This window comes from Thalia democratica, chromosome 4 (genome assembly GCF_965202585.1).
Source record: "Thalia democratica chromosome 4, ktThaDemo2.hap1.1, whole genome shotgun sequence".
In the NCBI taxonomy this organism is placed as follows: domain Eukaryota; kingdom Metazoa; phylum Chordata; class Thaliacea; order Salpida; family Salpidae; genus Thalia; species Thalia democratica.
In genome coordinates, this window is record NC_139168.1 from 42,202,109 (window position 1) to 42,214,696 (window position 12,588).

General features: G+C 24.2%; 1 protein-coding gene across 1 annotated transcript; it reads left to right on the forward strand.

Moving 5' to 3' along the window:
• The first annotated feature begins 2,383 nt into the window (after window positions 1-2,383).
• Window positions 2,384-7,679, forward strand: LOC145834839 (uncharacterized). The gene is made up of 5 exons (XM_082942353.1): window positions 2,384-2,586; window positions 4,017-4,211; window positions 4,684-4,892; window positions 5,195-5,318; window positions 6,954-7,679. The coding sequence occupies exons 1-5, from the start codon at window positions 2,393-2,395 to the stop codon at window positions 7,117-7,119; spliced, it is 888 nt and encodes a 295-aa protein (XP_082798479.1). The 5' UTR covers window positions 2,384-2,392; the 3' UTR covers window positions 7,120-7,679.
• Window positions 7,680-12,588: the final 4,909 nt, after the last annotated feature.

A 12,588-nucleotide genomic window follows, 5' to 3' on the forward strand; every position in this document is an offset into this window, starting at 1 on the left:
AAATAACGTGCTCACGGGCCGCAGATTTACCCTTCGCGGGCCGCAATTGGCCTGCGGGCCGCAGTTTGCCGACCCCTGTTCTAGACCATCAGGACACACTAAATTTTTAAATACAATTTACATTTTAAAGTTTATGTTTTTTTGGTAATATGTTATAGAAATATTTAATTAAAAAAAAGCTGTCTAGTAACAAGGCTGCCACACACTCAATCAGGCTACTCAGGGTGGATAGCTGTCAAATTTGCAGCAGCGTACAAAATTGTACAAGGGGACAAAATTGCACAAAGATATTTTTGCACAAAGATATAGTTGCACAAAGATACATTTGCACAAAAAAAAGGTCACTTTTGCACAAGCACACAATTTTGTGCGGAGAAATTTTGGCATGGTTTTTTTTTAATCTTATTTATTTATTTTTTCTTCTATCACTGTTACCCCTAACCCTTACCCTCCGTCGGTAGGTTTTTTTTATTTATTAGTTTCTATTTTTAATATTTATTTTATATTTTTTACTATCACTGTTACCCCTAACCCTTACCCTTGGTCGGTAGTTTTTTTTTATTATTATTTTACTTACCGATTTGTTTATTTTTTTTTTTAAGTTTTTATTAGTTATTTTTAAATTTTTTATTTTTACTATCACTGTTACCCCTAACCCTCGGTCAGTAACTTTTTTTTTTTAATTATATGTAGTTTTTTTTTCGGTTAGTTTTAATTTTACTTTTTTTTTTTCTTGTAAAAAAATGTAACTCGTGCAAAATTGACCCTTGGTGCAATTTTGTTCCCTTCCCTAGTGCAAATTTAGTTTTGTGCACTCATGCAATTTTGTTCTTGTGCAGTTTAGTCCCATTGTGCAATTTAGTAATCTTGTGAAATTTTGTTGTCGTGCAATTTAGACCTGTTCCCACTCAGAATAGCTTAGGCTGTTATTCAATCAAGGTTGCCACACATTCAGAGAAACTCTGGGTATTTTGACTTTTTTTTAAACTCAGGATGACTCAGGGCTTTTTTGATTTTTTATAAAAATCTCATGATAGTTTTTAGATTATCTATAATCTCAGGGAACATTTTTTATTGATCTAGAATGAGATTTAGTTGAACCAGTTTTATATTTTGTTATTTCATATACCCAATTTTGTCTAAAAACATGATTTTTATTGATTTTGTAATGCTTATGTAATTTTTTTAGCCTTGCAGCTAGCTCTTTACTGTTCTTAGAATTAACATTTTAGTTTTTGTTTTAAATCTGAAATTATTATTTATCATGATTTGAGTTTATGTTGAACAGAAATACTTTAGAGATATTAAAGTTTAACTATGCTAAAATTTTTAATATACATTATAATTTTAGTTACTTATTCAAAAAATTTTATTGTTTTATACATTCTTAATTCATAGATAAAGTTGTTTTTATAACTTACATGTACTAGTTTTTAGTTAAAAAACTAAAAAATGAGTTTAGACTAGTATTGTCTAATCTTTGAAAACAGTATTTCTCATAAGTTTAGTGAACATCTAATGCAGAAGCATACACATGCAATCTTCATTTTAATTATTAAGAAGAAAACTGAACATGAGGTATAAGTATTATATGCGCCTGAGAAAAAAAAAACAATTTGAAAACAAAAACTCACGTTAACTCAGGTCAGTTTTTGTTCACTCAGGAATTTTTTTTGAGTCAAAGAGTGGCAACTCTGTAAATGTTTCTATAACATTGTACTAAAAAAGCAACATAATTTTTTTCAAATGTACAGTGTATCATCAAACTCAACTTATATATTATTTAGTAATTTTTTTCAAAGTTTTTGAATATATTTAAATTTGTTCCAAATAAGGTACTTTTTCTTAGGAAAATGAGACTAATGTAAAATCAGTGTTTGTTTTAATATTTAACTATACACTACACATATATAAATATAAAAAAATCATAAAATTTTTTGTAACAAGTTTGTTCCACTGTAAAATTAAGTTTGTAAAATTGTACTAGCTTATCAGTCACTTTATTAAATAAAGCAAATGTATTTCAACATTATCTAAACAAAAAGAAGTTTATAAATGTATTTAATATATTTTAAGTATAACTTTATATTGAAAGTTGTCATAATTCTTCATGCAAGTTTTGTTGCTTAGGTAAGTATTTATTTTAAATAAAAAAACTACTTATTTCAAAATTTCTGCCAGCTGTTTCAACGCTAATAACGTCAGGTATCAAAACATGTAATATTATATATATAAAAAATGTTTATATAGAAGAAATTTAAGGTTATGTTTATATAACAGCTGTCATCAATATTGAAATAAGTTGTTTTTTATTTTATAATATATTAAACTGCTATACATATATGTGTTTATGTTTCACAACCAACAATAAATGCACAGGAATTAGCTTAATATGACAAATCTTTTTTTTCTTAAGCTTTGTTTGGTATTTTTGACTGTTCAAGTTTCCAAAGCTTCAGAAGTAGCTACAGAGCTAAGTATAAACCCAACTATTGTTGTAAAATCACAAGACTTCAGAAATACTCAAACAACAAAATCATGTATCCTTGCTTACTTAAACATGACTTTATTGTTAGAACTCCATAAGTAAGCTGTTTTTAAATACTTTTATAGTTTTCAAACTTAATAGTTCAAAAACTTGATTAGTGAACAATTTTTAGTTAAAAGTTTAGCTATAATTGTAAGTTTTTTCTAAAATAAAGCCACAGGTACAATCAGTTTTATCCTAAATTAATTAAATTAGATTTTTATAGAAAACTTACAATATCCACTTAATTTTTGTTTTTACATGTGTAAAATTGTATTGTGATTAATCTAAGAATTAATTATTTTGTATAAAAAAAAAAACTTTTTAAATGTTTATTTTTAGAATTGAGAGAGATTTTTTAAGCATAACTAGTAATATAAAAATAAAAAAGATTCAATTTACTTATGAGATACAATATTTTTGCAAAAAGTAAGTTTCCTTAAAAGCATACAATATGCAACATTTTCTTGTTATTTTCTTTTAAATTTAATTTTTAATTTAACTTCTATATCTTTTTAGACTTACCTAGTGAGCTGAGATTTCATAAAATATTACTTGAATAGTTTAAATTTAATAAGATAGAATTTAAAAAGTTTAATAGTTCTCACAGTTTTTTTAGTTTTTTTTATTAAAACTGATTTTAAGAAACTTTAAACATTTAAAAACTAAAAAATAATAACAACAGGGTTGCCATAAAACCTGGAATTAGACAATTTAGTCTAAAAAACCTGAAATTTGAGAAGTTAAATAAAAAAACTGGAGTTTTTAAAAATTTTAACATGTTCAATAGTAAAATTTTGATTTGACACAAAAAAAATATCATATAGATAAGAAAAATTTTGTCATCATCAACATTCTTTTTATTAAAAAACACATTTAAAGTAGCTTTACACTATCTTCTAAATGTTTTTATACTATTTAACTAACTTTCTTACCTTTAACTTAACTCTAAACTAAAAATAGACCCAAAAATGTGTACTTTTAAAAACCTGGAGGAAGTTATGAAAACTTGAAGAAAATTTTCCAAAAACAAATAGCAACCCTGATACAAATATATTACTAAAATTTCTGATATATGTTCAAAAATTAAAAAAGAAATTGTCTTTTTGTTTACATCTTCAACAAGATACCCATTGTGCTGTTCAGTTTTGGTCCCATGTTTCTTAAAAACAACTTTGATGTTGTAGAGCTAAAAAGGTATCTAGTAGCTAAGATAAAAATCTTCCAAGTAAATTTTTTTTTTTTAAAGAAGGCCTATGTGGCCTTAAAATTTTGTTTTAGTATTTATCTGTTTATGAATTTGAGTGTACTGCCTATTTATCTTTTTATATAACACTTGAATAGATTGCCTACAGTTTTATTTGCATTCAATTAGTTTTTATAATAGTTAGTTTACATAATTTATCAATACTTTAAGTGTCATGCTTATGTATTTATTATACCATTAAAATAAATGAAAAAAAATAAGAAAAAAACTTTTTATTTTTAGAAATGGAAAACCTACATCAATTATTACGCACAATTTAACTGAAGAAGACCAGTCAACAGTCTCAACTAAGGGCAGTTATTGTGAACAAGATTTTAAGTCTCTTCTTGTATTGAACTTCCGTTATTCTCAAATGAGTATTTTGTTTGAAAGAGAAGAAATAAAAACTAACCATAAAGAAGCCAGTTACTGTGACGGGTGTGTTTTGTGTCTGAAATTGTTAAACTAGAATAAACAACAATTTTAAAATGCTAAATTGAAACTAACAACATTTTTATATTTTTAATTAGTAACGTAGTTTGATAGAGTTCTAAAATAAATATAAGTATTACAAAAAATAGATGATGTAAAGAAGTTATGCATAATTTCGTGTTTTATATTTTTAACTACAGGAATGTAGAAGTAATTTTTTTTTTTTTATAGAATCAATAAAACTTTATTATTTTATTCTGTTATAAATTTCACTCATGTTTATTTTAGGATTTTAGTTTCGATAAAGCTTAAAAATAAGATTAATACACTACATTACAATTAAACATTAATTTAATTTAAGCATCAGAGTTGTTTTTCTTTGAAACTACAAAGCTTCTCTGAGTCACTCAAAGTAGGAGAACATTTAAGATATTAGTTACTATATATATTGAACCTGGTTTTATATGTTTTTATTTAGATGTGCTGATGGAAAGTGGAATATACCAGAAGTATTGATAAAAGTGCCAGATTTAAATAAGTTGCCTGGATATATGAGCAACAAAACCGGCGAAAAACTAGAGTTAGTTGCAACAGCTAGCAGTAATGATTTCAGTGATGAAGCTGGAACTTTAAAGGGAAAAGGTGTAGCGGTTAAAAGGTCTTATTTTTGCAGCAATCTCATTACAGGTAATCCTAAGATTTGTAATTTAAGACTTTTTAAACAAAATTATACCTAGTAAAAGTAATTTACTTCATTTAGTGCTGTGTTCTTCACATTTTCTTACATACTGAAAGAAAACAGTTTTTTGAATCTAAAAGTCACTAATAAGGGATAAATCTGTTAACAAGAAAAAGGCATTTGTTCTAATACATCTTTGAATAAACTTAAACACTTATATAAACATGACTGAGTTTAGTCTAGTACTTTGCAAAACTAAGTAGATTACTAGAAAGAAAAAAGAGAATATTATGTATCAAATATAAAACAGTGCCTATGAAAACGCAGAAGTTAGATGAATATGAAGTCACTGCTACTTTGCAACTGCATGCTTTTAAGGTACAGCCGTTTTTGGTTGGCAAAACTGAAAAGTTTGCACATCCTCAATTTTGCAAGTTAGTTATTACTAGTATTTTTTATTAGCTGATAAGTTTAATTTAGATATTTAAATAGTACAAAACCACAAGTATTTATAAGAATTACTGATCATTGAAGTGATAACTATGTGCCTATATAAACTTTTAAATTAAATCAATTATTTTCTATATAAGTTTATAAAAATTAGTTATCTATGTTTTTAAATATCTAGATATAAATTTTGAAGACTTTCTTTTATATTTAGGTTATTTAGTTTTGACATTGTAAAAGTTTATAAATATTGAAAACAATTTTTTTTTATTCTATTATCAGAAAGGATTTTGTTGTATTTAAAAACCATTTTCAACTTAAAATCACTAACTCTTACATTTAAACAAGATTTATATATTGAATATAACGCTTAAATTAGTCCAGGACACAGTAGTTTTTTTATTTGTAATTTTTTTATGGCATCACTAATTAAAAAATATCAAATGATTGTTTAGAAAAAACTACAAGTTTTTATTGCACAACATATATTTTGTGTGTAATAAATATGTTATGCAATAAAAATTTGTAGAATTTTCTAAACAATCATTTTATTTTTTTCAATTAAGATTTTCAATTAACTTTACATTTAAATAAATTTAACTAGTACTTTTAATTTTATGCTTTTGAATTGTACTTAAAACGGTTATAAAAAAGCAATCTGAAAAAGAAAAACCGAAAATAAGCAGACAAGTAGCCGCAAATGGAATGATTTCTTTATTTACAATATATTAACTTACTTTCGGTTTTAAATTTAGTTTAAACAGATTGCTTTTTTATAGTCTTGTATAATTACGTTGAAAAAATTAAAATGATTAAAAAGTTAGGTAGTTTTTTATTAATTATTTATACTTTTTTCTCTCTATTTTAGTGTTTTATTTAGAGTTTTTTTGCTGTTACTAAGGATTTCAGATTAGTTTTGTAATTTTGTTTTATTGTTTTTCATATGACAAAAACAAGAATTGAGTTAAAGCCACCAAAATCAAGTAAACTCAACTATAAAAAAAGTTTCGAGCTTTTCAGCAGTCTAATTATTAATTAAGCTGTCTAAACATACTAATTAAGTTACAAATTAACAGTGCTATTCCAGCATACCACATAGTAGTTGGTCCAGTAGTATTCATGATAGCTTATATGCTAGCTACTCAGATTTATACAAGTTTTCATTATAAAGAGGAACCATTGAAATATACAAAGCAGTTAGAAGACACAGCAGTGTCATCAGATTTGTACGAAGTCTAAAGTAAAGTTAGAATATTTTTAAAATAGTTTTGAGAATTCAGATAGAAGTTTAGTGACCAAAAAAGATGTTTAGTATTTTAGAGTTTGCTTTTTAGTTTATGACAGAATAATATGAATTTATTTTATAGTTCGGAAGTGCTCTTTACAGTTAAAAAGTCTGCACTTTTCGATGCTGGTTTAAAAAAATATATTATTATTATGTTTATTTTATACAATTGTGCTAAATTTGAAGCTTAAGAGCTTTATGAAAATTAAAAGTTCTAATTTTTTTTATTACGACTAGTTTCAATAAATAAAAAATATTTATACTGTTAGAATTTAAATAACTAATTATGTTAATACTGTTTCAAATTTTTTCAATTAAAAATTAATTTCATTAACAGTGTGGATCGCTTATCTCACTTGTTGATAATATTCGTTCCTATATGTTACTTTGCTGTGTTTCTCATCATCAGTAAGTACAATTTTAAGCCTAATTGCAAACCGCGTAATGCAAGGAATCACTGTGAACAAATGCAATCGCTTCAAGATAATGCTGAAGTTTGTTAATTTAAATAAGTTTTCAAAGTTTCAAAAAACATTCACAATAGAATAACCGTTGTTATTATCAAAGCTGTTTTTATTTTTGTTTGCTCTCTCAAACTAAATTACTCTTTGTTTTTTATAAGTTTAATGATTTAGTTTTATTATAAAATTTAAACTAGTTTATCAGCTCATTTTTCACATTTACTTCCACATTTTTAACACGTGAATTATAAGTTTGAAACATGAAAATCAAATTCAAATTCTCGAACTTAACTATAACTTGCATAACTAGTTTTCATTAACCAAGGGTTTTATAGTTTATACTTTTTCTGTGTAATAAAAAAATAATTGTTATTTACATCACATGAAAATACTTAAGCTGCAGTTTTATATTTTGCATTATATTTTTGAGCCGAATTGTATTCTTAAAGAATTCTAAAATTCTTTATGTGTTTTGTAGTTTATATACTCAGATATTCCTATTTTGAAATACAATCGTAACATGTTTGTCTGCTAAACAATCATATTTTTTTCAATATAAATTAAATTCAATACTGTTCTTTCTAACTAATTTAAGAATAAAAGCTTGTATATTTTGCACAGACTTCTCGTAAATCCGTTTTTTATTTTAAACTATATTTATTATTTTTATAAGTTATAAAGTATAAAATGTTTTTGTAATACTTAAGCATATAAACTTAAGACTAATATAAGCTTGAGTAAAATTTCATAAAGATGTTTCTTAATTCATTACTATTTTATAATTTTTATATTTATTTGTTTGCATAAAGCTTTAATAAAATTTGTAATTTTGGTGGTTTGCTGTAGTTAACAATCTTTATTTTGTTCTAAAAAAAATTTTTATGAAAATTGTTGAACCGCAAAGACATGAAAAGTCTCAAGTAAAAAAATTGCAACTAAAACATAATTCATGTTTATTATACTGTTTATGATCAACTTATTAAATATTAAAAAAATTAAAAAGTTTTTCTTTTCAAAAATTGTAAAGTGATGTATTAGTTATAATAAATTAAAGTATTCGATATTAATAACAAATAATTATATTTTTATTAGTTTTTTGTTGTTTTAACTGTTTATATAACAATTTTACTACAAATATTTTTCTCAGTTGTACTCGCTGTTTTTAATATCCTATTGAGTCAAAATGATATAACAACAGTTCAAACATTTAAAAAGTAAAATAAAATTATTGCTCAAAACTAAAGTAGTTTCACTATACGTATTATGTTGTAAATTTTTATAAGAATTAATTGTTTTTGGTTCATCTTGATGTAATTACTACGTTTTTTTAAAAATTATGATCTTTGTTCGTATACTTCTATTATTAAAAATTATATTTTAAAATAAATAGTGTTTTTGTGGTAAAAACAAAATAATTTAATATTGCCTTTTTTAGATATAAGAATATGTAAAGTTTTTAAATTTATAGCTTTGTTATAGTTTTTAAACTATGTAAACGCATAAATTCAAAGTATTTATTTTAGTTTAGTTTGGTAACAGAAACTTCTTGAGTTGATAGAAAAAATCCTTTAGCATTTTTGTGGTAGATTTAATTTGAAAATTTATTATTTTGTTGGAAACTTTTCAGTTAACAATAGCTTAGATTTCTCTAAATAGATAAGTTCTTAAAGTCATTTTGTTTTAATGCAACTAACTTTAAAATTTATATTAAATATACGTTGCTGCCGCCAAATTTATTAGTTTTATTTAACTGTTTTAAAGTAAGAATTTAAAACTGAAAATACGAAGTTTTAAGTTTAAGCATAACAAATGTGTAGATATGAAAAGTTAAAAAATCAACAAACTATATTAAAATAAAAAACAATTAATATCACAAAATATATACTTTTTGTTTTTGTGCATATTTTTTTTCTTGTTTAAAAAATTCATAATCAAAGTTTTGTCAAAATATATAGCTATTTTGAGAAACCATGATAAGTATATTTTGATTTTATAATTTTCAAACATTTCTTTTTATGTGATTTAAAAAGTACTAACTTAATTCATATTTTTTATTCGGTTTTACATAATACTAAGTGTTTTTACTGTTAGCATAAGACTGATATGCTTATTTAGATTTTTCTTTGACAAATGTCTAACTTGAAATTCATTATTGATATTGTTTTTAACTTTTATCCAATGTTATCGTTAGTGCTTTGCTTAGTAATATAGTTTAATTTTTGTTAATTTAGTTATTTTATATAACGTAACACTTTATATGAAGTTTATTTTTAACCAGAAAAAGATTGTTTTAAATTTAAAGTCTTTTCCCTATGGACGGTATAAATTTTTCATGTAGCAAAATTAATAAAAAAACTAAGCTTTCTTTTAACAAAAAAGCTTTAAAAATTAAATAAAAGAGAAATCTTTTGTTCTCAACTTTTAGTGTAAATACTTTGAAATTACCTGTGAAAATCTATTCTAGCCCGCAATACAAGTAATTTAAAATAAATAATACAAGCATGATTGAAGTTTGAACCAGTTAATTAACAGCCATTTCGGTTTAAAATTTGCTGAGTTTGGTACGAAATAAATAAGCTATTCTTGTGAAAAATCAGTTGTTAAAAGTATGATAGTTAAAATTTGTTTTAATCACTTTTTAAATTGTAAATGGTACAAAAAAGGCCTAAATTTGTTAATTAAAAAATTAAATTATATGCTAGTGATTTTGAGTATTTCTAAATTAGCTTGTGGTAAATTTTTTTTCTACATACGTCGAAAATTTATAACAGGATGTAGTTTCGTGTAAGAGGGTAGGGCATTTTTGTTTTATGCTAAAAAAAGAGTTTATTTGTTAGTGAAATTCTAAAAATACCTAGGAAAACACTAAATCAAAATTTAAGTACTTAAAAAAAACGTTATTTCAACTACTCCTAATGTTTACCAACTACTAATAGTTATAGTATCCGAACGCCCCTCCTTAAAATATTCACGTATTACATCATCAACTTTATAAACATTTTTTTTCAAGATCAAAGCTTCTAAGTATTTTTAATTAGTTAGCCTTAAAGTTTGTTTTGACTAAGGGTAATATGTTTTTTATTAGTGTTTTTATAAATATCTGTAAACCTTAATATTTTATGCATTTTTATAACGTATTAAGTTTTTGTTTATTTTTAAATGCAAAAAAAAACATGTATTTTTAGTTTTGACTTCTTTATTTTAATGAAAATTTTTACTTAAGTGTCTACTATGGTAAAAATTAGACTTCGTTTACTCTTCATGTGTCTTCTGTTTTAACTGGCTTAGGTTTTGATGCCGGAGTAAAACGTTTCACAATAAACAACAACAATTTATTGTAGAATATACTCAGTATAGTAAGTAACTTAACTTTATTATAATAAATCCATTTAGTTTGAATGTATTAAAAAGTTAGTCTATACCGAGGTATCCAAAACAACTTTCTTAATCGCTCCTCAGCACAAAAAAATCTCCTTTTATTAAATATCGACCATTTGCTGTTTATTTACCCATTTAATTTTTCAGTACCTCACTAACTATTACTTCATGATAGCCCAAATCTCCAATAAAGGTGCGATTTTACTTACTTTGCGAAACCCTAATCTATTATTAACCTATAAGTTCAATGTCAACAAAGACATGTGAGTACGTTGTACAAAAGTAGTATTTATTTTACAACTTCTAAGCTATGTAGGACGGTCTCTAAACTACAGTAACCTCTCGCATCTTTACGTACTCGTGACGTTACGCACTCTCGTTTAGTTACGCATTTTAGAATTCTAAGACATTTAAAAATTAAAATTTTAATTGAAAAAAAAGGGATGATTTTTAATGAGATTAATACTTTTGTTTTTTTTGTTTGTGTTTTCCATAAGGAGCCTATTGTACTCAATGGCTTTGACCTTTATAGCTTAAGTGTCTTTACACCCCTCCTTTTATACCTTTAAATAAATAAAAATTTTCAATTCCTCAAATTCTTATGGAATGAAATTTCATTCCTACTCAAAAAATTTATTAAATATATTTTTAATACAATGCAAGACAAGCTTATCCTTACGTGGGCAAAGGTCAAATTAAAAAAAAGTTGTAGTGACATAAACAATTTTTTTTAAACAGTGTTCTTATATTTTATATACTTTTGTTTAAAAGAAGAAATCCATTACAGCACCAAATGCATATTTTTGTAAAAGGCTATAAAAACAAATTTTAATATAGACACCACACCATTTCTTAATTGTAAACAAATGCTTAATTATAAAATTAATTTGCTAAGTAGAATAGAATATAAATGTAAAGTATCAAATAAGTCACATTTAGATAAAAATATAATTAGTAAAAATTTTCTACAAGTATTATTATTTTATACAAATTTAAATCCTTCTTTTTTTTTATATATGTTTAGTTTAATTTTTTGTTTTCATATTTATAAATAAAGTAAACAAATTTGTAAAAGTGGGAAAGTCCCCAGTTTGCTATTAACTAGAAGCAATATCAAAAAGCGGCCATTATAGTAAGTATATTTGGAACCTCTCGTATCTTTACGCACTTTTTCTATGAACACAATGTGCGTAAATAAGCGAGAGGTTAATGTACATCTAAATGAAATATTTTTTAAATCCAACTAATTTTTATAGTTTATTTGTTCATGTTTATTAAAGTATGTAGAGTATAGTAGGTAGAATAATTTATAAAACATCTTAAAATATTCAAGAGAACAAAAGTTTTCTTACCTTAAAGTTTAAAAACTCTCTAAAGAGCGCAGTGAGATTTAATAATCTGTGTAAGAGAAACTAAAATTTTGTAATAAAAAACTAAGAAAACTTCAAAAAAAATGGAATTAAAATATTTTTTTTACAAAACTAAAACTTCGATATATATACATATTTAATTAATGAAAAACCTAATTTAGTTTTTAAGGTTTTTATTGCTAGCCAATAAGCGTAAAATGTATTAGCGTTGATAATAATACTTTAGTATTAAAGTACTTTAGCAAAAACTGTAATAAATTTTACATTAAAAACTAAATCCTTACAATTTGTGAAGTTTTTGTACTGTGAGTTATTTTTGAACGAAACAAAAGTTATTCACGTTTATACAAGTGATTGAAAAAACCTCTACAAAGTTAGAACTGTTTTAGTGTGTATCATTTATTGATAAGTTCTTGAATAAATGTTTTCTACTTATAAACTTGAATATAGAGTATTTTAATTACTTACAAAACTATTTGTTTGTAATAAGAAGCAAAGGAAACTTGTAGATTGTAGAAAAAAGAGTTTATATACTTAAAGTAAAGTTCTTTAAAAGTTGGTATTTAAGATAATTCTTTTTTTTTTAATTTACAAATTAGCTTCCTGTTCTTGAAATATTACTTAATTTAAATATACATATATAAACAATAGTATTTACAAATACAATTTTACATTACAATTATTAGGGATATATTTACATGAAAAAACTACTGCAAAAGTTTTTAAATAACTCAATTTGTCTTTATAATTGGTATACGCACCT

What these genes read in the sequence shown, in the direction of transcription:
- LOC145834839 (XM_082942353.1), top strand. Translation starts at nt 2,393, where the DNA reads ATGACAAATCTTTTTTTTCTTAAGCTTTGTTTGGTATTTTTGACTGTT. An exon ending in TTATTGTTAGAACTCCATAA is followed by an intron (nt 2,587 to 4,016) that starts GTAAGCTGTTTT and finishes TTTTATTTTTAG; the next exon opens with AAATGGAAAACCTACATCAA. An exon ending in GAAGCCAGTTACTGTGACGG is followed by an intron (nt 4,212 to 4,683) that starts GTGTGTTTTGTG and finishes GTTTTTATTTAG; the next exon opens with ATGTGCTGATGGAAAGTGGA.